Consider the following 26,650-nt stretch of genomic DNA (forward strand, 5'->3'; position numbering starts at 1 on the left):
TGATTCTATTTGGGCCTTTCTTGGCAAAGATACTAGAGTGGTTTGCCATTTCCTTCTCCAGCTCATTTTACAGATGAGAAAACTGGGTTAAGTGATTAGCCAAGGGTCACACAACTAATGACTGTCTGAGACTGGATCTGAACTCACAAAGATGCATTTTGCTGATTCTTAGGCAAGTACTCTATATCCATTGTGTCACTTAGCTCTTCCTCATCTAGTTACCCCTCCAATCACAAGAAAATAGAAGAGATTTGCCTGAAGTAATAGAGGAATAAAGTACAAAAAAGGGATTTAAGTGGAGTGCTCTTAATTCTAGATGTAGTCCCCTCCTTTAATATGTGACATGGACAACAAAAAAACAAGAGGAAATTTCTTAGTGGTTGATTTAACTTGAATTTTATAAGTACTATCCATGTGCCAAGTTGCCAAGAATTATTGGTTGAATATCTCATACCTCTCATAGTTATCATCCTCGTCTCCATTTGCCAGGCCTTCACCTTCTATCTCCTGGACTATTAATTTCCCTCTCCATCTCTTTCTCCAATTAATCCTCCTGACTCAGCTTCTAGAATGACTTTCCAAAAGCACAGTTTGGGCTCAGTTACTGCCCGGGTCTAGTAATATGCCATTGCATCTAGCACCAAATAAATGATTTCAAATACTTCTAAAGACTGTCAAATATACTTGAATAACAAAAATCATTAGTTACAGGGAGAATCAGGATAGCTAGATGGCACAGTGGATAGAGCACTGGTCCTATCCGGTACTTTTTATTGGGACACTGAATATGAGATGCATTAAAATAAACAAACAAGAATGGCCAAAGAAAAATAGAATCTGTACTTTTCAGACATGATTTATAACATTTCAGAATAGATTATCACATGACAGTAGAAAACACTGGTAGTATCTGACACCTTATCAAGTGTCATAGCTTCTGAATGAGGATGGACCTTACTCCAATGGAAATGTTTACCCTACTAACCCTTTACCAATTCAAGGGAACAATAATTATTTACAACTTTATAATACTGTCTAACCACTGGCCATTGTGATACCTCATTTCTTCTCATAAAGCTACAAAGAAAGAACTACTCATGACTGAAACTGTCTGCCTTCTTTCTTGCTTCTACATGTACCAGAACTAGGGATGATCCTACATGAAATAAGTCCACATTTTCATCTTTTTATTTATTTGGCTTATATTAGTTATTTACTTTTTGTGGACATACTACTTTCCTCAGTAGAACATAAGCTCATTGTCACCAAGATTGATTTGGGATTTTTTTGGTTTTTTGTTTTGTTTTTTTCAGGGGAGGGAAGCACCCAACACTATGACTAATACATAGTAGATGCTTAATAAATAATATCAGAATATTTATAGCAGCATTTTCTATAATAGCAAAAAACAACACAGAATCAAAATGGTTATTTATTAATTGGAAAATGCCTATATAAATGGTGGGGATAGACTTTAATGGAACTGAACTGAAAGATATAACTGATAACAAAGAATTCAGAGATTTGAGATGGGAGGAAATGATGCTAAATGATAACAAGTAATCTTAAGGAGAACTAAAAAAAAAATATACACAACAACAATATAAAAACAGAAATATGGATTCTAAGGAAGAAACTGAAAGTTGTGACATTAAACAGTAACAAAGGCTGGCCCCTGAGAAGCAAAGGACCTTCTCTCCTTAGAGATGTGAGGGAATATTGGTGAAGAAATGTTGCACGAAGATGTTAGAGATCATAAAGTAAGTTTATTTTGCATAACCTTTTCTCTGTTACAAAAGAGGGTTCACTGTGTGAAAATGAATAATCTAAAAAATAAAAATTGTAATTAATTTAAAATTGATATTTAAAGATATGGCAGAACATTTTGCAGAATCCCATCATTTTCAGAAAAAGAAAAACTCAACTAATAGACTGGGATTACTAGTCAACACTGTTTTTACTTGTTTTTTGTGCCTTGACAATATATGGGTAGATATAAATTAAGCTAAAAGGCTACACTTTATCAAAAAGTATATATATATATATATGTATATATATATAAACAACTACACTTTACATAAAGTTATAGAACAACAAATGTGGATCAAATCCTAGACTTTTATGAAAAAAAGGAAATAATATTTCCCAACTTAATTTGAAACAGTCATTAAACCTTTATTCAGAATACTGTCAAATATGGTTTATCTCCAGTACAATAATTCTAAAATAATCTTTCCTGGAACTATAACATCTTCTATGACAAAAAAACCAATAATTCAAATACTCAAACCTTAGAGGGATTCTCAAAATAGTGCAGTAAGTAGTGCTAGACTTGAGAATGAGGAAAAGTTGAATTTGAATCCTACTTCAGTACTTGTGAGATAGTTGATCCTGATCAAGTCACTTAATTTATAGGTATAAAAATGAACAATCACATATAAAGTCTGTTTCTACATACTTACCATTTTTAACTAATGACAGATTATAGAATTTACATTCGGAAAAATTAAGGGAAATTTTCTTTCTCCATTCAATTTTACCAAATTCTAACAACTGGTGCAGATGAAATCTACATGTTCCTATTTTATATGAAAAATTGAGAAGCATCTATGTTATAAGCTATTATAAGGAAAAAAATTAAATGAGATATGAAAATCTTTGAACAAATTTTTGATGTTAAAATATTAGAATATTATTGAATTCAATGTTTATTTGTATTATAAATAATTTAAGGACTAGGTAAAATAGAAATAAGGGACTAAAACAGAATTAACTATATAGAAAACACGAACTAGTGCAGTAAGGGACCTCTTAAAGGAAAGAAAATGTTATTTAATCAAGGTAACCATCACTCAACCACAAAGTCATAATTCAAATGCAAGTCATCTGTCTTCAAATCAGGTAATCTTTCTACTATTATAAGCAAGACATAGTAGAAATTCCATATAAAAGCTTTTTATTTTACATTCTAATTCTTTTCCCCTAGTCTAGCTTTTTCCTTTCCAAAGGTGCTGGTATCATATGGAGGATCTAGTTTTCCAGAGAATGGAAACCAAAGACAAGGTTTAAGGAACAGAATTTTCAGTGATTTAAATGCTAAATATTTCACTATTTCAGCAAAAGCTAATTTGTAAGTTAAGGTTAAAGATGAGGATTAGCCTCATTGATAATGACTACAATGTAATACCTTCTAGAAATGAAACTACAAGTCTAAAATCTTCCTTTAAGAAAATTCTGTTTATCACAAAGACAACAAGAGCTTAATAAAATTAATATGGAGTCCGACCCCAAAAAACCCTGCTGAAGTCTTAAAGAAAAAAGTTGGTTTGAACAAAAAACGAGGACTGCTCCTTTAGAGCAAATAAAGAGTTGGGGATAATTAACTGTACATCTAAAAATCATCTGAAACTCACAGGTTCCTGAAAATCTTCTATCATTTTAATTCTTTTAAAATCAATTTGCTTTTCTATTTGGATTTTAATGTATTATTTATTAGATTTGAGAAAATTTTCTAATTATCCATTAATTTCTATGTGAGATAGAAGTGAGACTCTCCCTTGCTTTTTCCTATTTCAAAATATTTTCCAAATGTCATCTAAAAACAGCTATGCTAAAATCGCTGGAAAACATGTTTACAAATAAAGCAAAAAAATTACACATAAAACTGCCCCTAGGAGAGAAGGATCATGGAAACTTAGGGCTAGAAGGAACTCCAGAACCACAAAGCTTTTGTTGCAAAAGTTCTGTACCCACAGTGAGAAGGTATGGGTATGAATCTCCAATTCATAGTGGAAGACTCATGGGAAAGTCACTCTTTCCCCTTCATCAATTCAATTCATTTCTTCTTCTATAAAAAGAGCAAAATAAAATACATGGATCTTCCAGCTATAAATTCTACAAAACACTCCATCTAAACTTTTTAAATCTGTTTTTTCACTCTACATTTTTCTGAGGACATCAAGGTGAAGAGACAGAGTTATTTACACAATCAACTTGAGCGCCAGTATAAGAAAAGGCAAATTCCTAGTCAGTTACTGATACTAAAACCTATCAATTTAACCACCATGTTTTTTCTCCTTCAGTCAATTCAAACTGATTTTTTAAAAATCTAATTTGGTGACATATATTTATTTCATTATGTAATTTAAAACCCTTCACTGGCTTCTTACAACATTATACCTCAGGTTTGCTCTCAAATACTCAGAATCATTCTATTCTTCTTATCAGTCCTTTCTTTCCTGAGGAGGGGCTGTTTGTACTGGGGAGAAGGGTAGGGAAGCAAGAAGAATATATATTTTTCTTCCATTCTGCTTTGCTTGCCACACACCTTGACAAAGATATGTTGCTTTGATCATGTCATTTTCTCTGATCAAAACCCAAACTTAGCCTGAGATTGAAGACCTTCCATTCTTAGACTATAATTATACTCCAGCTAGTCCTCTACATGGAAATGGCCCATCAAGTCAAATATTTTTCTACTGTTCTCTTACATACCAGTGGTTAGCTGTAAAATATTGGTAAAAAATTGCTTAAGTCATAAGTCTGTAGTAAGGATCAGCTGAGATGGAAGAAAGGGTGGAAGAAAAAAAGAGAAATAAAAGAAGAGAAATATCCCAAGAGGATAAGGAACATGGAAAAAATCGAAGCTTCAGAGTAATGTTTCAAACTGTGCTTGATTAAGGATTGTTTTAAGTGGGGTGGTGAAGGTCTTTACGGAATCACTTGTGCTTTTGTATCTTTTCAATACTTCCCTTTCTGGATCTTAAACAAGTTAGAACCAGCTCAAGCCGTGGGGAGGGGGGGGGGGGGGGGGGGGAAGAAGAAGAGAGGGAGGGAGGAGTGGGGGAGGGGAAGAACTGGTTTTGCAGATATAAAATTATTAGAGGTAGATGATCTCTCAGTAGAAGGCAGAAATATGAAAGTAGATTCAGAATATATCTAGGAAGTCTGAATGGAAAAAAATGTGTGTGTGTGTGTGTGTGTGTGTGTGTGTGTGTAACTAACTAGTTTTTTTAAAATTTAGTTCCAAACATCAAGTGAAATAAGCCTTTTATGATAACAAAGAATTGGAAACAAAGTAGATGCCCAGTGCCTGGGAATGTATAAAAAAAAATTTGGTACTTGGAATCTCACTGTCGTCTAAGAAATGAAAGTGATGGACACAGAAATATGGATAGAACTATACAAACTGATGCAAAATGAAGCTAAGAAAACAACACACTCAACTTTTATATGGCACAGCTTTCTGAGAGGGAAGTGGATATGGGGAAAATTTGGGTTATAAAGAGTAATAAGCAAAGTTCTAAGAAAAGGTCTATTCTTTCCACAATTGTCCCTTCTAGGTACCTATTAACATGCACTGTAATATAATAATTTGTTACTTCAATACCCAAAATGTTTCTGATAATCTAAATTTTGCTTCACCACAGAGAGCCCAAGAGTATCCCAATAGGGATAAATATAAATGAAGATTGAGACAGAAAGCCAAACCTCTGCCTAAATTTTCCTAAGTGGAGGTTTAGAGTGATTGTGATTGTACTCTTTAACTTTTTACCTAAAATAAACTGCCTGTAGCTACAAAGAAAAGAACCTTGTAAGCCGGAGGGACCATTATACTGTCTTAGGCTCAAAAAGATCTCATTATGGTTAACAATGTGTATAATACATGTATTTGAAAAAAAAAACTCATAAAAATGTCCTGTAGTTCAATCCATGGTTATATCTATTGTTCTGGGCTGGATTAACTCAAGATAGTTCCCCCATACTTTAGGATATATACTGGACCAAGATGAAATACTCATAAATCTGTAAAGAAAAGGAAATTTAATTAGTCAGAGCAGGGGAAGTATATTGAATAAATATAGGCAGTGAGGACCCTTAGCTCGCCTTAGCCAATTTATACTCAGAAAACCAGGAAGCAAGCCTCCTCAAAACCAACTAAGTCCCATCAATGTTCTGTAAAACCTTTAAAGCAAAATTAGCCTGTAGTACGTTAGGGTATTGTATTGTAGCCTAGAGTGGCTCTAAAAGCTACACTCTCAGTTCAGATTCAATGTTGAAAAAAAATGAGGCACTCATGAGTCACTGAACATTTAACAAAAGGGGTTTACTTTGCCCAAGCACTCGGGAACCAGCCCCACTCATCTCCATGTAAAGTTGTCTAGTGAGTCATCAGGCAGCCCATGGACTACTGCACCCACCAAGTCTGAAAGGGGGCACAGTCCATAGGGTGTGATTTTTATTGGCCACAAGCCAGAAGACTGCATCAAAAAAGCAGAGGTCAATCAGGTTTCATGGGGAAGGAAAGCTTCCCCAGGACAGTCACTAGGGAATTGTGCTCACCCCCAGACCATCCCAGCCACTGAAGAAGTTTTGTGTTGGGACATGGGAAGGAAGCTGAGTCAAAGTAAGGGAAACTGCTTCAGGAAACGACTATACTACCACACGGGAGGTGGTTTTCAGCTATTGTTTTTACTTTGTATGGCTCCCCAAAACAGATTTTAGTGAATTGTCTTAAATTCAATCCCTCCGCAGTAATTTTTCATTCATCTAGATTGCACAACTATGGAAACCTAACCTCTTAAATAGTTTTAAACTTAAAATTAAAAATATGGAAAATACTTCTCTATACATTCATCTCAAAGTTCCCATTCACATTGCAGCACTAGCCTTTTAAAAAAATTATATTACATTAACAATTACCTGAGTTCATTTTAAAGTTTAAAAGAAAAGTACTATGTATATTTGTTAGAACCTAGATTTTGCAGGGTAAAAGGAAAATATTGGAAATAATTAAGACCTTAGAAAAATTAAAACTGAAAGACTTATAATTCAAGTTCAGGTCTTATGCAATAAAACGCATATAAGTCAAATGCAATAAAATTTAAACTGCACTGCAACCAATTTTTAAATTGGAATAATTATCATTTAAAAAACAGACTTTTCTTTGACATTTCTAATAGGAAAACAAATTTATCAGTACACTCTTAATATGCACATGATTCCAAGAAATGAGGGGGATTCTGTGGAAGAATATAATTATGTCTTCTGATGTACTGATTTTAATTTTTAAAAACTGAAACTGAGTAACTGTAAAAATGGCCAAAAGAGAAAAGAACGATTTCTAAAGTATTTGTTGTGGTTCAGTTGTATTAGTTATGTCACTCTTTGTAACCCCTTTGGGGGTTTTCTTGGCAAAAATAGGGAGCGATTTGCCATTTCCCTCTCCAAGACACTTTGCAGGATGAGGATTATATGATTTGCTCAGGGTCACAGAGCTACTAAGTGTCTAAGAATGTATTTGAATTTGTTTTCCTGACTCCAGGATCAGTGCTCTAATCACTGAATCACTTATTTGCACAGGAGAAATGGCTAGTATTTCAAAGTATACAAAATATAAAGAGAAATGCAAACAATAATTAGTTGGTATAGAGTATATTAAAACTCATTGAAATTAAAATATCCTGATTGTTATGCTCCATAGAAATAGAGAGGATCTTAATTTTAATATTTCCTAAACTTTTTTACATCTTCACTTCCATTCATTTCCGTTGTCTAAACATGCTTTATCAAGATAGTAAAAGAGGACAATTTAGCAAAGCTAAACAACACATTAACCCAGTCTAAAAGTATATGCAATGTTTCACACAGTTCATGATATATCTGTTCAAGAATTATGATTATATACAGCAAAACTACATTTTATGGAAGGCCACAATAACCTTGAAGAACACAGGGAAGATAAATGTGAACACTTGATAACTAGGTTCATAGAAGTGTAAGGGAAAAATGAATATCAAAATGATTTCTTTCATTCTATCAACACTTCCCCTTTAAAAGGAAAATAAGAAAAAATTAGTCCTATCACTGGTCAATTTTAAAATGTTTCAAAATATTTTTATAAATTTGTTGTTTCTCTAGATGATCAATCCCTACAAAGAGAAAGATTACTAATGTTGTGAAATTTCTATCCATTGTAATTTCTCAACTTTCTTTTATCTCTTTTAACTGTGTGCATGGCTGCTTTGAAACTAGGACCACATGGGTTTGCCCAAGTCAACATGACCCAAAAGGAGAGAACAGGAACAATGCCTTTCTTAAATCTCCCCCTCCTAGAGGTACTTTGCAGGGTAGAAGGAGGGAAGCAACAGCATTCCAGTATCTAGACTTCTAGCTAAAGAGGGAAGTTTTTTGAGTAGTGTTAGCCAAAAGGGTGAGGCTCCGGAGGGAAGTGTTCCCCAAAGTTATTTTAATGAATTTTATGGTCCATAAATAAAGTTTTACAGTGCTCCAATCCCAAACCTGACCCAAGACAACAGCATAATCAGGTGCATTGGAATGCAATGTCTTGGTGGGTTAATTTTTGGCCTGAAACAGGGGAAGACCTTTGGAGAAAAAAAATCTCAGTGATCTAGTGCACCTCCCATCTATTGTATTTTGGAGCATATATTGTCTCTTTAAAAGCAAACTGTAATATAAAATTCTTATCACTGATCCTTTGAGTAGAGATAGTCTAAGGCTTATGAGTCTTATTTTAAAGAAGAGGAAAATGAAATATAATAGGCCACAGAGTAGAAAAGGTACTATGTAAAAAAAAAAAAAAAAAAAAAAAAAAAAATTATGTAAAGCTTATTCTTAATGTGAGGACTTAAAAAATTAACTGATTAAAACTATCTGTAAAACGCTATAAAATTTCTTGGATTTAACTTTTTTGCATTAAATTTGGGTAGTTTTGTGTGTATGGTTCTAAAAAAACTTCCAAAAAAAGCTTTTTCCCTACTTCTGGGTAATTTCTACTTTCTTCTTTACAGATATGCCAGACTATTTGTAATGTACATTCTAAACTGTTAACTTGATAACTGACAATCACAAAAGGATTTCCTTTTTCTCTTCTCTTCCCTTTCCCCACTCAAGTCAAGTATGTAACTAAATTAACAAATTGCTCAGTCTGTAGCAGACATGAGAACTTTTTGATTGAAGTTATAATAAAACAAAACAGGAAAATGATTCTTTTTACACACAAATATCCAGAAATATGCCCAGTAAAAACATCATACATACCTTCTATTCCATTGGAGAATATATGTACTTACAAAAAGGAAAAAAAATCTGCTTACAAAATGAAAAAAAATCAACCATGTTATATCCATAAACCATGTGTAATCTAGCAGTCTGATTACCACAAAAAATATATGAGAAAAAAATGAAATTTAATTATAGGGTAGAGGGCAGTTCAGCAGTTTTGCCTTATATATGAATTTGCAGCTTTGTTTTTGAAAAGACAAATAATTTCCTGTAAACAAAGTTCCAAGAATTGAAAAGTTGCAAAACCCACATTCCAGAGATCAGTTCCTTAATTTTATTATGGGGAACTAACATTTGCTCTAACTCAAATATTCAATTCCTGTGATGCTGAACTTTGATTTTATTATTTCACATTCAATAACAATACAACTTTGCAATAAAATAATGATGATCCTACTACAAACCATCATTTCACAAGATCTGAAAACATTCCACTAAATTATACACAATTTACAAATAGTCAATCACTTGGAGAAAAAACAATTGTGAGAAATCGATAAAACCGGCAATATCATTAACTGGGTTTTATTTTCAGGCATCTAACTAAATTAACTAAAGTTAATTAGATAATGTTCTAATTAAGAAAAATGAAGTAAAATTAGTCTTTTGGGGGGGGGGATTTTGGAGTATTTATCCTTTAAATTAAAAAAAAGAACATAGCTTCTAAAAAGTAATATGCATTTCTCTAGATTCTAGATCATTAACTAGAATAAAACACATTTTAAATGTAAAATTTAAGTGCAAATTTTAAAACTACGATGCTTTCATATTTTGTGTCAAAGAGTAGTCAGTTTTTTCCAGAAAAATCTAAATATTCTGTTATTAGTCTTTTATACACATAGCCTATTCATAAGAATAGACTTGAGATGATCAATTACAACTATTCTCTAGATTGTCCTCTTAAGATCCTTAAATCTAAGTACTGAAAGCTAGAGCTCTCATAGTTTCCCCAGTTGTATAACTAAATAATAGCATGGTATTTCTAATATAATAAAGGACTTTCTAACTGTGGCTGTGGGGAAAGAAAAGGAGAAATTCTAAAAGTCTGGAGAAGGCAGACACTGACCTGATTCCTTGACCAAGAATTTCATCTAAATAAAAAAGTATAGTACTCTAATAAGTTGTGAGTCAGTATTTTAGTAGGGGAAGTTTCTATCCATGAGTCATAGCAACGGTTCCTACAAAGTAAAATGAAAAAAATAAAAATAAACGCTTAAGTAATAGCATTCTATTCCTAAGAAAGATACTATCTTCTAGACAGTTTCTTTAACTGGAAAAACTGTTCAAAGTTCAATATAATACTCTTGAAGGAAGTATTGAGAGATTCTAAAAATACTTATCTGAAACCTTTTTTCCCCTTTTACTTGGGAAATTTTGTCTTGGTGAGCCAACATTAGATATTCCTACCAAGGAAGCAGGGATCATTTTGGATGTAGGAAAAGAAAGTGAAAACAGAAAGAACAGAGACAAATACATCCAAGCCAGAAACAGAAGAAATAGAGAATCTAATTAACTTGGGAAGGGGAAATCTACATCAAAAAATTTCCCTGTAGGGGCAGCTAGATGGCGCAGTGGACGCTGAAGTCAGGAGAACCTGAATTCAAATCTAGTCTCAGACACTTAACACTTCCTTGCTCTGTGATCCTGAGTAAGTCACTTACCCCCAACTGCCTCAGTCAAAAAAAAAAAAAAAAAAATTCCCTGTAGACAGTATAGACCTATAAATGCAAGGGAAGGAACACTAATAAAATGAAGCAAATGAATAAATTTTAATTATAAATAAGTATTAGAAAATGACAGTATCAGGAAAAAAAACCCTAACATTTATCCTGAGATCACTTTTTTTTTATAAAAAGGTTTTTTTTTTAAAAGTTTAACACCAAATGACTATTTTGAGAAGGGAATTTTTAAGGTGCTAATTAGGAGTACTTTTAGGGAAGGAAAAAGCATGGGAAAAAATGATAAATCAGTCGTCAAAATAAAAATACAACTAAAAATTTATCAGCTTTAAATCCTAATTGTAATTGTCCTATTAATATAATTATTAAGGTCAGAAAATACAGTTCAGAAAACTGAAGTAACCTGCCAACCAGTAAACAAACCAGAAAAAGTCAAAATTCTGGCTCAATTCCTACCCCTAAAATCTAAACCTTAAATAAAACCGAAACTAAGAGATTTCAGTGATACATAGCAATGATAATCTTTCTTATTATTTTGGTTGAAATTTCGGGAGATTATAGGATCACAGACTGAGATGAAGGAGCAGGCCTTCCTCAGAGTCAGGAAGACCAGAACAGTCAAGCACATAGGCACATGTGGCCAACGAATACAAGGGAAACAGATTAAAATATAAATGGGTATCTCATAACATTAATATTACATCTTACACTAAATCAATCTGAGGTCTGTGGGGATTTGTGGTCCCATTTTTATTTGAATTTGATACTACTGATGCAGACTAAACCCACCATTTTATAGATAAATGAGGCTCAGAAAAGTTAAAGGTTTCCAAAGTTGCAAAAGAGTTACAGAATCAATGCAAGATTTGAATCAAGGTCTTAGGACTAAAAATCGAATGCCCTTTTCAATGTATATTCTGTTTAGAATAAAATAAACTAATCATCCTTTGCAAAATTAAAATGCTACCAGCTAACTAGATTAATTGGGATAAATCATCTATGTACATGTTTTAGTTTACTTCTGGTTATTTCATTTTTATATGGTTAGGTAATAAAATTTCTATAGATTAGGAAGTAGAAGCTCCTAGCTTTCAATGTTAGGCCTGGTGTGAGATTTAGAGGTTACCAACCCTAAACAATCGTGTTGATTTTTCTTTCTTTTTTTAATAGACTTGCATTAAGAAATTCAAATCCCAGGGACTCAATTTATTCAATCCTTCAGTTCATCAAACATTGATGCACTACCAATGTAAGCATCAGGATCCACCTTAGGAAGAAATAAGTCCTGGTCCTCAAGCAGCCTATGTTCTTCAATGGATGTCAAGTAGATAGAAAAAGCATAAAGGGGTAAATAAAACTAAAGCAGACTTGGGGTGGAAAAAAGGGAAGAAAAAGAAAGAAAGGAAAAGCTTTGGTAATCTCCAACAGTGTTCTACTTCACAGGACTACCTTTCTGAAAGTCATTTTCAACTACATCCTCCCAAATATGTGTGTTTGAATATAAAATATTCCCATTACCTTGCATACAAATGCATGTTAAATAACTTAACAGGTACTTGCTGCTTTTTACATGTTTTTATTCTCTATATACAAATGTTTCCTGGATAAAAAATAAGTTTCTAGAAGATAAGGCCTTTCATTTTTATTTTTTTGTGCCCAGTATATAGCAAATTGTCTAGCCTCTTATCATCAAATACTTTTTAAATTGAAATTTATTCAGGTTTTGTATTTATTTGTATTTATTCTTTCAAGCACTGAAGGGATTAATGAACCCAACAATTCTTGTTTTTATTGTTAAAGTCACTGAGAAAGAAAAAATTATCTTGCTCTAATCACAGAAAATCATAAACTCCAAATCAAGTAAAGAGAAAGCACAAGCTTTTCTTAACCTCAATGATGAAAATACCCTTCAATCCAAAATAAACATAAAATTAAGATAAAAAAAAAAAACACCCACATCTTAAATTCCAGCAGCCAATGACCACAGAATTCGTGATCTTTAGAAATAGGGTAGATAGCAGTTTCTGCTGTCACTTGTACCTATACTTAAGAATAACCCCATATACTAGCTAATAAAAAATTACTCATAATTAAATGAAAGAAACCAAACCATTAGGAAGTCTTAATCCTATCCTCAAGTTACAATTAGCCAAAAGATCTCTCTGCAATATGGAAATAAACATAGAAAAATTGCAAATGGTGCTCACCTATATCAAAATTATTATACTACAAAACCACTTGCTTGCTCATTATTTCCTTAATCCCTTCATTTTCAACATTATTCTTCACACATCAGTAGCTGTAGTTATCTTGAATTTTCTTAATCTCATAGATTTCCTAAGATAAAATAGAAGAACCCATGACTTATAAAACATTGGTATGGTTTTGGTGAATGAAAAACTTTTCCATATTCGGGTTCTGGAACTTAATAACAATATCTTAGGACCAATTCTGCTGTCTATGATTTTAGTGTTTTTTAAGTTATCAATAAACTACAGCCTAATTCTAGAAAGCCATTACCAGGGGAAAACAGTTAACCTCTTGAAGAATTATCTTAGCTTAAAAGCAGTAAACCTGAAAAACTATTTTAGGTACAATGCAGCATGGAACAAAACCTATCTCCTCACCCACCTAGGTCCCAGATGTAATTCTCTTAAATAAGAAAACTTGATTTAAGAGAGCTGCCAAAAGCAGAAATGGCTACAAAAAGGGGCTGTCTATACAAAATTACTATCAAAAGACAAGAGTTTCTGGTTTAAAAAAAATTTTGAGTCCACAAAAATCATCTCAATGATTTTCTAATACATCCTCTTTCTTGTAGATTGGGTTGGCTCTCCAAGAGAAGGGGGAGGGGAGACAGACTAGAACAAAGCATTCACATTTCCCAGTAACATTCACCAACAACATTCCCCACAGAGCTGACCCAGTCCAAAGCATATTTATCACCCACAAAACACAAATGTGTCATACGTTAAGACCCTCAACTTTTGACTTTCTCTAACTCAATCTGAAAACACAAAAAAAGGCTTCACTGGTTTTCTCTAAAAAAAAATGTGACATTTATGTTATTTCTATGAGAAAACACTAACCTTCCCAGTTTCAAAGCTGAAGCCAACTGTAACTATAACCAAAAAAATACAAGTTTTTAAAAATTGTTTTAATTTAATTGGACAACAAGACCATTCTGCAAGTTTCATTTGCAGAAGAAAAAGCATATTAAAGTTGACAAAAATTTCTCCAAGTTTAAAATAGTGCACACCATGCCTTATCTGACTGGTTTGAAAACCCCATCATTCAAGTGAATGGAAAATAAACCACATATGAAATATCAAAAAAAAAAAAAAAAAAAAACCCATACATAATGAAAAACCACTAAAAACAAGCCATTCCTATTTTCTTCATTTCATCTACTCACCTGTGTAAATAAAGCAAAAAAAGTTCTTTAGTTTTAGATCTGAGAGAAGCAAGGTAATTTAACCTCAACTAGGCTCTCTGGAGATACAAAGTAATACAATGTGAGATTTGGCCTTTTCCTACACACAATATAATCTAATTGTGAAGTTGAGTGATATATATAACTCAAAATTTGCTATTAGGCCCAGTGAGTGGCATTTTCTAAGTCCTGAAAATACTAAGTTAAAGGTCTTTTTTCCTATTAAATACACTCCTACTACAAATAACTTTCCAATCTTTAATTCTTTAAAGGGTTAATTCTCTCTGCCATTTTACTGAAATTCTTTCCATTTATAAGACAGACACTTAAAATATGAAAAATTAGTGCTTAAAAAGGCTCAGGAATGAAATGAGATGCTGTTTGGCTAGGGGTGTGTATGTGTGTGTTTCAATGTGTATGATCTAAATCCAATTATTAAAACACTTATTTGCCCCCTAATACCAGTAGCATTTGGCAAAAAAAATCCCCCAGCCTATCCCACAACATATAGTACAGCACTTCCTGACACAGGCCATTCATCAATGGTTTGTAGTTCAGTCATTTTCACTCGAGTCCTGCTCTGTGTGACCCAATTTAAAGTTGTTTGTTTTTGTTTTTTTGGGGGGAGAGCAAATACTGGAATGGTTTACTCTTTCCTTCCCCAGCTCATTCTACAGATGAGAAAATGAGGCAAACATTAAGAGACCCCCCCCCCACACACACACACACATCCCCAACCTCCAGGATCTAATACAGGATACAGCTAATAAGGTTTTGATGCTGACTTTAAATTTGGACTTCTGATTCCAGGCCCAATGCTCTATTCACTACGCTACCTAGCTGTTCCCACACCAGTGCTACAAGAATCCAATTTAATCTACCTTCAGAGTCTACCACCAGAAAAAATTAAGTCAAGTTTTCTCATAGTTTATCCTGTAAGACAGAAAAAAATCTGATCCATAAATCCCCAGAAATCATAAAACTTAGAATAGAAAGGAATATTAGAAATTATCTAGTCAAAAGCTCCCCTCCCCCCATTTGACAGATGAGGAAAGTGAGGGTTTAAGTGATCTGTCACAGGTCATACATATCAGTGGTATAGATTAATTTGAATTTAGATTCTCTGTCTCCAAATTCATATCTCTACACCATCTCACAACTAAGGATAAAGGATAAATACAAACGAGTAAGAAAGAATGGAAAATATTGTGTTTGATACATAGTGGCCTAAATCTAATGCTAACTTAAATGCAATAATAATATTAGTTATAGGGTTTGTTTGAAATTAAAAAACTATCTGAAATCATTCTTCACGTTCCTTTTCTCAGTGTATAAATTAGAAAATGTCTTCTCCTAGGACTGGCGAAACTAGGTCTGTGTGCAAGAAAGGTAAATTCCTCACATAAGAAATCTGTTCATTGTTGAAAAATTGCCCATGCATATGTTTTATAAATAAAAAGCTATAATAAAAAAATTTTTTAAAAAGAAAGAAATCCATTCATCACAAGCAATCCTACCACTTTGATTTCAGATTCAAGTACATAATGAGAGCAATCTACAAGACCTGGGAGATGTTCTGAATCTTCTCTGGAAACCCTAAATCACAGTTAAGGAATTCTAGCAAGAATGGAGAAGAGAAAATATACAGCTTCCTTCTGTAAATATTCAGCTTTCACTTTTCAGACTACTAGATTGCTACTAGATTAAAAAGTCAAAATTATTAGGTGAAATTAGTAGGCTGGTTTTATTAATATCCCTGAAAGGTAGCAGTGGGCAGAATCTATAGGGGGAGCTAAGAAGATGTTTGTTAGTTCAATTCAGACCTCTGACACATACTGGCCACATGACCCTGGTTAGGAACTCAAAGAGTTCTTGCTAATTCTAAGGCTATAGAGATTGCAAAGAAAGTGTTAATCTGCATCGATGGAGATTATTGGGGATTACTTGTACTAATGAAAATTCTAGCAGGATTACCTGTTTTTTATCATCATATACTGTATATAAGTTTAATCTATAGACCACACATATACATATATAGATGTTGTCAGATCTGTTTCTTTTTACTTTTCAGAAATGGATTTCTGGGATGAGAGTTTGCCCAGCTTTCTAATATTCAAGGAGTTAAAAGCAAAAGTCTACTTTGCAAATTTGAAGTTTCTTTGGAAATATCACTCAGAAGAGAGTTAAAACAGAACAGTTTGAATTTCAAGGTAATTAATTACTTTCTTGTTATCAACCAGACAACAACAAACCAAGTCCAGTGACAACAACAATAGTTAATAATTCTCCCCCCTTCCCAATTCGAAGTCCATCTCCAGCCTTAGCAAACTCAGGAGTTTCGTCCACCACCATGTGATAGAAAACTATATATTTCATTAGCAAAATCCTGATTAACACCTTATCAAAAACGAACTCTATTTTATCTTAAATCTTATTTAATTCACCTGAAAATCACACACACACACAAAAAAAAAGATTCCGAAAGCAAGTACCAAAAACCCCTGACCAACCGTTTAGAAAAAGATAATCACATAATTTTACTCCAAATAATTCTCATTCTTTAAAAAAAAAAAATTCCAATCTTCATTATTCATTCAAATCAATACATTATTTCCTTCCTTGCTTTACATGCACAGTAGGTAAAGGAACTATAAAATAAACAAACTATTTTGAGCCTGGAGGTAAAAAAATAAAGATAATTCATGAGAAATGATGAAAAAGCAATAGCAAAGCTACTTACTGTTTTCTTTCCCTGCCCTTTTAACAAAAAACTTCCCATCCCTTAGGGCCTAGTTTAAAAAAAAAAAAAAAAGTTTTTCCCCCGTGCTTTCCTTACCTTGACGGGGAGGCCATAATTAAGTTCATAAAGCAAAAAGTCTGCAGTCCATCAGCCCTCTCATCTGGCTGACCCTCCAGTCAAAATCTCCTTCAGCATTTGTAGGGGGTGAGTCAGTGGGTGTCTGCTTCCTATCTCCCTTACGCGCGGCACTCTCTTTAAAAAAAAAAAAAAAGTCACTTTTCTACCTGTTCCCAGAGACTCCAGTTTCCTAAACTAAGCCTCTAGTTCAGTTTGGGATTACATGAATTCAGATAGACATCCGGGCATTCTGAGTTTCAGCAAGTTCGCCCCACTTTCCTAGGCACAGGGAGTTCGTGTTTAACCTACGGAATTTAAAGCATTTAATATCAAACAGGGGGAAAAAATTGTAAAGGAAAGGGGAAAAAATGCAGCTAAGGAAAATCACTGGCCAGCACCTAAAAGCAAAAAACAAAACTTTGAAAAGGCAGGAAGGGAAGAAATCATTCCCTGGGCAATAGAAAGTTGCTGGATTGCGTAGATTGAAAAAAACAAAACCCCTTCCAAGAAGGTTCTCGTGGTACAATCCACCTCCTTAATTGGGCATGTTAGACTATTAAGGCAAGAAAAAGAGGAGGATTGGATAGAAAAAAAAATACAAGCCAGGGTGACCAGCCTATCAAGGAGGAAGTGCTGAAGTGCAGGGGCCGAAGACCTGCCAGGGACCCGCCTACAAACTGGTCCTTTGCCAGATTCCTAACAAAGTACAAACTGGTATCCCTGGAACACAGAGTTCTCATCTGCTGCTCCCCAAGCACTCACGATGCAGTATGAACACTTAGGAAAATGGAGACTAGAAATAACTCATTGAAAGGAAATCTTCGGAGGGCAATTATGACTTGCACAATAAGAAAATGTGGGAGTCAAGTGCATTTCCTTTCCATTTTATTTTATTTGTCTAATTTGACATTAATTTGTGCTTTTTCAAAACAATAACGCAAGTCCCTGAACTTCAAAGTGCTTATGAAGCAGCACGGGAGGTAATAAAATACAAATATCCTTGTTTGTATTACAGTTAAGCGCGACTTTATATTTGTATTTACTAATAAATGAGTTAAGAGTGACTGTTGCTAAATGTTGCAATACCATATATATAAAATCCATCGACCCAAATAAGTCGTGTAGTTTATAAAATTTCCCTTATACTCTCTTTTAAATGATACTACTCCCCCTCTAGGCTCTAGTTTAAATGCAATTAAATATTCAGCAATCGCTACATTCAAGGGAAGTTTTGGGTAAATTAATGACTAGAAAAACCAGGAAAGTTCAAGTCAGCCTCTGGTACATACCTAAGGGTGAACCTAGACAAACCATATAACTCCTAAACCCCTCAAATTTGCATTGACTGAAAGACTGACAGTTCCTTATACTAATGAAACTACAGGTCTGGATGAAAAAAAATATTGTTTAATATCTTGAGAGTACAAAGTTATATTATGTGTAATTGTAAGATTATTCCATACAACATTTTATGAAACTGACCCATTACTATATAATTCATAAACATGGCCCTTGAGAATATATACATTAACTCTCTAGGTGATCTCATTGATTCCAAGTTTATCATAACTCTGCAGATGACTTAACACTTAACATAAATCCTCAAAATATGAGGTCCAATTTCTCACCATCAACTTCCAGCTAAACAACTTCTGGATTTCCTAAAAGGAAATTATAATTTTTTTTTCAATCATCTCCCGATTTCTCTTCTGAACTCTTATCATCCTTCCAGTCACCCAGGTTCTGAATCAAAGTGTCATCTCTGACTCACCCATTTTGGTATAAAAACTACAATTCTAGTGAGCATTTATGTAGTGTTTTAGGGCTTTCACAACACTTAACATATTCTACTTCATTTAATCTTCATAATAACACTGGGAGATAGATATTATAATTATACACATTTTACAAGGCAGGAAATTGAGATTAGGGGTTAAGTGACTTTTCCAAGGTCACACAGCTTTTTTTTTTTTTTTTTTTTTTTTTTTAAAGTGTCTGAGGCAATATTTAACCTCATGTCTTCACTTCAAATCCTGGATTACAGTGCGCTGCACCATTTAATTGCTCCCCACCCTATTTCTAGATGTTGCTTCTTTCTCCACAATATTCCTCAAGTACATTCTCTTTCTCTCCTCTTACAACCACCACTCAGATTCAGAACTTCATCATTTCTCTTCTGCCCTATTACACAACTGCCTCCTAATTGATTTCTCTGCCTTTTTTGTTTGCTGATCATTGTGCACTCAATGTAGCCTCTGAGAAGTATGAACTGATTCTCTGTGCTGCTTGTGCTAATTTTGACAACAATTAATACCAAAAAAACACAGGTCCTCCATTAGCCAGCACTACACCATCCATATGTGGAACCATCAGTTACAGCAAATGGAGAAGTTTTGAATGCTGTAGATAGGTTCATTTATTTACCTTGGCAGTATACTTTCCAGGGATGTACATATTGATAATGAGGTTGACACCCACATTGTCAGAACTAGCTCGGTGTTAGGGAGGTTCCCGATGGAAAGTGTGAGAAAGGAGAAATTAGAATGACTTCCAAACTAAAGGTCTACAGAGTCACTGTGCAGATTTATTTATGGATGCTTCTGAAACCTGGATAGTACACCAGTACTACGCCAGGAAATTGAAAATGCTTCCATCTGAATTGTCTTAGAAAGATTCTGATCACCTGGCAGGATATACCAGACAGTGAGGTCCTTTCTCAAATTAAACTGCCATGCATTCACACTCTACTGTGTAAAACTCCCTTGGGCTGGCCACTACATTTAAATGCCAAATGTATTCTTGCCAAGAAAATTACTTTATGAAGAACTCATACAGGGTGGTCAGAAAGAGCGATACAAGGGCACTCTCAAGGTCCTTAAGTTTAGAATTGATTGCATTAAGTTTAGAATTGATTGCATGACATGGTAGACACTGGCACAGGACTGCTCCACCATGAAGTCATCAGAGAAGGTGTTGTGCTCTATGGGCAAAGCAGAATTGAATTAATTCAGAAAAAAAAAAAAAAAAAAAGCAAGACATGCAGTTAGTCTCCACCCCGAATATTCATGGGGACTATTTGTGTCTGAATTGTGGCAGAGCATTCCAAGCTCATATTGGTCCCATCAGCCACAGTTGGACACGTTGTAACTTGACTCTAATATAGAGATGTCACGTCATTTTGGTCCTCTGAGAATGAAGGACAGCACTCAATCAGCTTTCTTCAAATCACAGCTGCCAAATTGATATTCCAAGAGCTCAGGAAAGGCATAGTTATTACACTCTCATGTTCAACAAAATACTTCCTCCAGGATAAAATAAAAAACCTGTTTCATATTTTGATCTTTTCTGGTTCAAAAGTGATTTACAAACTTCTTTTACATGTTTTATGATATACATTATCTTCCAAATAAAATGACCCTACTTATTATGCTCTCTAAAGGACAGGTCAGGCAATTATCATATAGTAAATACTGGGGAAATATTAATTTGTAAATCCTAGGGAAGAAAAAGGAAAAAAAAACCAGTCCTGCCCTCAAGCAGCTCAGATTCAAATGGGAGAGAAAACACAAAAAACCCAATCTACATTGCAAATACAATACAGATGGAAAGCAATAGAAAACTGAAATGCCCTAAGAGCTAGCCAAGCCAGATAAAAACCTTTTGCAGAAGATGAGAATTGAGCTGAGTCTTTAAAGAAGTGAGGAAAATGATGAGCCCTAATTAAGAAGAGAAAGAATTCCAGGCATGAGGGGCAGAGAGAAAAGATAGATTGTCCCATGGGAAAAAGAAAAGTTTAAGGCAGTAGAGCAGTTCTGGAGACCAGTAAGCATTAAATGACAAAGGGGGTTATATTTCAGCCTGAAGGTAAGAAAGAGGCCAGAGCCACGGGAATTTGACACAGATGGAAAATCACTTTGGCAGCTACGTTGAAGGCTGGATTGTAGTGGGGGAAAGACTAGAAGCAGGGAAATTGGCTTCAAGAGGGGTGATTACAGACATGGAAAGAAGGCTTTAGGTGTGTGTATATGTGGACATATGTAAATATACACATGTATATATATATATATACATACATACAAGCATATACACATAGAAAATTTTGTGAGAGGTAGAAGTGTCAAGATTTGGCAAAGGAACAGATACAGGCAGTGAATAACAGTGAAGAAATCAAGGACAAAATCCTTCAACCTGAGATGTCACAAAGGAAGCTGGTGATATTACAAGAAAGGAGACTCTCCCTCTTTCCTGAAATTCACTATTCCTCACTTACAATGTAGCTCTCGGGTACACTGAAGCTTCATCTCAAGTCACAAACCCTATAGTAAATCGTTATAGATGATGCCAAATGTTTATACTTCCTTTCACCAAGGAAAAAAAAAAATCAAGAGGCAGTTAGATGGATTAGTGGATAGAGCACCTGCTCTGGAGTCAGGAGGATCTGAATTCAAATCCAACTAACAAGTGTTAGCTGTAAGACTTTAACCCCAATTACCTTAAAAAAGGGAAAGGAATCCAAGATTATGAGCCTAATAACATGATATGATTTAAGATTTTTACTTTAAATCTAATACGCACACATACAGAAACACACATACACAAATGGCCTCTGATATTCATTTATCCATTTTATTGATAGCTTTTGTTTTTTCATTATGAACATATTCTAGCCTCTTTTACCCTAGAAACTATTCCTTATAATTTCCTACCTGGCTATACTCCTCTGAACTTCTACATCATGGCCTCAGGGACCTTTTTATCCTGCAAGATCAAATCAGCCTTGGAACGCACACGCTAGTAGAATCCTTTGCCTCTGGATTTCTTCTTACTGAATGGCATGATGAACTCCTCTCAAAATCTCCTTTTTAAGGAGGGCACCCAAGTTAGCAATCTCTTCATGTCCTAGACAGCTGTACTCCTTTGGATTTCACCATCATGCCTCTATCCCAGGTATTTTCCCCTTCTATCCACCCTCTTCCCTTTTCAGCTTCCTTTTGTATACTGTTTTCCCTCATTAAATTGTAAGCTCCTTGCAGGACACTGTCAGAAAAAATAACAACAAAAAAACCCTGGAAAGTCTTCATAAAATCGAGCAAAGTGAAATGCAGTGTATATAAAGTAATAACAATGTTCTGGGATGACCAGCTGTAAATGACTTTGTATTACTGAGAATAGTAATCACCCACAACTGAAAGACTTGTGATACAAAATCCTATCCATACCCAGAGAAAGAACTGATTGTGTTTGTTAAAAAATTGAAGCATCATCTCTTTCTCTCTCTTTAATTTAAATTTTCTTGAGGCTTTTTATTTTCATTAGGGTGGGAGATCTATGTTTTGTTTCACAACTTGACTTTTATGGATTTGTATACATAACTTTACATGTGACTTCTTAATTGTGTGAGAGGACAAGGAAGAGAACATGTTTTAAAAACATGTAAAAAAATTTTTTTGTTTTGAATTTAACTGAGGAAAAATATTTAATAAATAAAAATTAAATTGTAAGTTCTTTGAAGGAAGGGACTATCTTTTTTTTTTTTTTTTTTTAAATTTGGATCCCTAACTCTTAACACAGTGCCTGGCACAGAGAAGATGCTTAATAAATGTTTATTTCCTGAAAGAACTGTTTTGCAAAACTATACAATATATAAAAAAATTATCTGACATTATGTTCTGTGATCCAATCAGAGATTGCATATACACACACTCTCTCTCTCTCTCTCTCTCTTCCTCCTTCCCTCCCTCCCTCCCTCTCCTTCTCTACCTTCCTCTTTGGGACCAAGCTTGGTAATTACCAACTACCAGACTGGATTGTAGACAAATGAGATAACATTCATAAAGTTATTCTGAACATTAACACACTGATATAAATGTTCATTCTTATTAGGATTATTGTTAGAATTACAGTTAGAGATTAAACTTGCCAGTTTCATTGATAAATGAAGCTCTTACCAATGCAAATTAAAATCTTTGCAGTTTATGAGTTGTCAAAACAGAACTGTCAAATGGCGGGAGCAAAAAGCAATCTACAAGATTCTAAAATGTGGCCCAAATCAAGTTAAAATATAACTGGGAAACATTTAGCAAAATAAATGTAAATAGAACAAAACGTGGATAACTTTACATTTTAAAATTAAATCTATATATAGCTCATGGAGATTATTAGCAGCTCCTGTTTCTGAATTTGCCATCTCTAGCCTACAGAATAAAAGAGGTTAAGTATCACAGTGTCCCACATTCAGTGTCCCATATCAAGAGATCCAATTCCACTTGAACTCAACTCTTCTTACTTTCTATATTCACCACTATAACAAAATGTTTTTCATATATAGTAATTCTCATTACAAATAATTGGGAAAATTCTATATGTTTATGAGCCTCCAATTGTTCTGATAGATGTTTCTTCTTTGAGCAATGGCTTTTGATCTTATGTTACTTGAACATATGTTATATATATCAGACACTTGAAGATATTTTATAAAAATATTTTTTCTGAATTTCCAAATTGCTTCTGTTTATCCTGGTCACAATTTTTAAAAATACAAAACTATTTAAATCTAATGTGGCTAAATTTATCTACTTTATCTTTTTTAGTTGCCTCTGTCCCTTGTTTAGTTAAGGATCTGCCCTTACTGTCACAGTCATAGTATATGATCTAATTCTCTTCTTGTTTTTTAGGGGCAATATCCATTTTCAATGCATTACAGATATAAAGATCTGATAATAACTTAAGAATACCAATATTTGGGCATTTCCACTTAGAAACAAAAAATTTGATGAAAGAATTATAAAAAGCAAAAAGTATAGAAAGATAATCAGAACCTATTCTACATAGAATTGTATACTAACAAAACTAAGAACACAAACGAAATAGAGTAATACCTTCAAAAATATAAAATGCCCAAATTAAAAGTATAAACACAATAACAATGTAAAAGGAAAGAACAGTCACACACCATTTAACAAAATTATAAAATTATTGGAATGTAACTCCAATAAAATATAAAAGGGAAGCCCATGGGTGTTAGTTACATAGTACATGTAAACTTTTTAAATCTATCAATCAGCTGTGCTGATTTTTTTTTCCACTTTAAAAAACAGTACTACTGCTTTTTATGGGATGGTTGTTAGAACAGGCAGGAAGGATACTATGGTATGACTATGATATTATAAAAAACAGATGACTTCAATAAAAACTTATTTTAAAAAAATACCAAAGCTAACAGAAGATAAAATCAAGTTCTAAACCCAATCTCAGAAAAGGCTACAAAAGTAGCTGTAAAACAATTACCAAAGAAAATAAAAGTCCTGGTCCTAAGAGATTCACAGGAAAACGCTATCAAACTTTTAAAGGACAATATTAATACTACATAGATTTCAAAAATTGAGAAAGCACTGTACCAAAATCCTTTTATAAGATAAAAGATAAAAACAAACAACAAATTACACACTAATATCATTAATAACTTTCAATTTAATTTTAAATAAAATCTTGTCAAAGAGACAATACTTCCAAGGAATCACTTATTTATGACCAAATTGGATTTATACCAAAGATACAAACATGGTTTACCACTGGGGAAACAAGAAACATAATTACCTATATAAAAAACAAAGATATACAAAACTACAAAATTATTTCAATAAATGCAGGAGACTTTGACAAAATAGAGCAAGCATTCATGCTTAAATAATCCTACAAAGTACAGACATAAAAGGACCCTTAAAAAATGTCACTAACAAAAAGAAAAGACATATTCAGTAAGGTTATACTAGAAACTTTTTCGATAAATATGGGAGTGAAGCAAGAATACCCATTCTCCCGAATATTACTGGATATAGCTGTGGAAATGCTAACAATAGAAATTAGGTAAGAGAAAGAAATTAAAAACATAAATATAAGAAGAATTACAATCATCCCTATTCACTGATAATGGTTTTTTGGAAAAACTTAGAGAATCAAAAAAGATACTTAGAATATGTTAGAACTGTGACGTCAGATTCAAATAGAAAGGGGCCTCTAATCCATAGATAAGCATCTCTATGATTCATATACTAATGGTTTTAGAAGGCTTATTTTCTATATTTTATTGTGTTTTAATTTATTTTTAAAATACATCCCAATTACAATTTAATTTGGTTTGGGCTGTACTCATGAACTGCATTGAGTTCTGCTGGCAGAGATATTTGGCACTTCTGTTCTAAACAATAACAAAACATTATTATTAAATCATACAATGTTCAAGAAAAATGCAGACAACGAAATAATACCCTTATGCCCTCAACATCAATTGTATTTATATAAAATAAAAAAACCAAAAGGCAAGAAAAGAAAGTCCCATTCCAAATAACTACAAAATACTTAAAGAATACCTTGAGGAATCAATCTACAAAACTACACAAAAAGACTTGTATAAATAAGGTTACAAAATGTTCCTTCAAAAAACAAAGAATTTAACTAATGTTAGTGCTCATGGCAAAGCCTTACCAATATAATAAAAATTACAACAGTATCAAAGTTAATTTACAGGAGGATTCTGAGATGGCAGAATAGGTTGGTAAAGTTCAAGCCCTACAGATATCCCCCAAAATAGAATAAATTTGTACTTCAAAGTGAACATAAGACTGATGAAAAATCAAAAAGACATAGGCCAGAACCAGGATTCTCCGGATACAACTGAGAAGCTCTAAGCAGGGGATTAACCCACGTGAAGTGCAAAGACCTCTGGGCTATTTCCATAGAAACACCAAGTGGGGACCCCTGGGACTAGCTAGGTATGGCTGGAGCCTCAGTAGGAACCATAGAAACTTTCACCTCTTATACTGCTTGTAGAGTGGGGTCTGAGTCCTACAAGAGGGAATGAACCTTAGCTGATTAAAAACAGCCAGGTCCAGCTGCGATGCAGATGACCCTGGGCAAAAAGGAACCAACAAACCCATGAGTGCAGAGGCAGGGATGTTGCTGGCTGCACTTCCTGGAGAATGGAATTCTTGGTTTGAGGTTCCTGGTCAGAGGGGAGAGATGAGGTAAAGCCAGAGACACCATCCCCTCAACCCCAGGATTGGAGGTGCTTGTATTAATATCTCTTATTTAAAAAAAAAAAAAAAAAAAAACAACAACAAAGAAGAACCTTACCATAGAAACATACTATGGGAACAGAGAAAACTGGGATTCATTTTCAGAGGACACTGAAGTAAAAAAAAAGCTTCTGCCCCAAAACGTAACATGAAATGGCTTGTTGCCCAGAGAGAATTTATAGAAGAACTCAAAAGCATCCAAGAAAACAAGAAGAATATGAAAAAAAAAAAAAAGTTAAAACAATTAGAAAAGGAGATAGAGACTCAAAGACAACTCTTTGAAATTAAAATTGGGTAAAGTGAAGGAAGCCAGTGAAGTCATGAAAGACCAAGAAATAACAAAACAGATTCTAAAGAATGAAAAAATAGAACAGAATGTGAAACATCTTATAAGAAAAATGACAGATCTGGAGAACAGATCAAGAAGAAAAAAATTAAGAATCATTAGATTGCCAGAAAGTTGTGACCAAAAAAAGGATTTTGACACAATAATGCAAGAAATGATCCAAGAAAATTGTCCTGG

At 33.8% G+C, this 26,650-nt stretch overlaps 1 protein-coding gene across 3 annotated transcripts in view; it reads right to left on the reverse strand.

Annotated features, from left to right (window-relative positions):
• Nucleotides 1-17,855, reverse strand: part of AFF1 (ALF transcription elongation factor 1) — a 144,486-nt gene extending 126,631 nt beyond the window's left edge. For 2 of the 3 annotated variants that reach the window (XM_051966288.1, XM_051966286.1), the window contains exon 1: nucleotides 17,033-17,855. In XM_051966288.1, the coding sequence (XP_051822248.1) occupies nucleotides 17,033-17,061 (29 nt within the window). In that variant the 5' untranslated portion in view covers nucleotides 17,062-17,855. The remainder of the gene's footprint in view (nucleotides 1-17,032) is intronic. The other variant, XM_051966289.1, reaches the window with a different exon arrangement.
• Nucleotides 17,856-26,650: the final 8,795 nt, after the last annotated feature.

The sequence above is a fragment of the Antechinus flavipes genome, chromosome 6 (assembly GCF_016432865.1).
Source record: "Antechinus flavipes isolate AdamAnt ecotype Samford, QLD, Australia chromosome 6, AdamAnt_v2, whole genome shotgun sequence".
Lineage (NCBI taxonomy): Eukaryota > Metazoa > Chordata > Mammalia > Dasyuromorphia > Dasyuridae > Antechinus > Antechinus flavipes.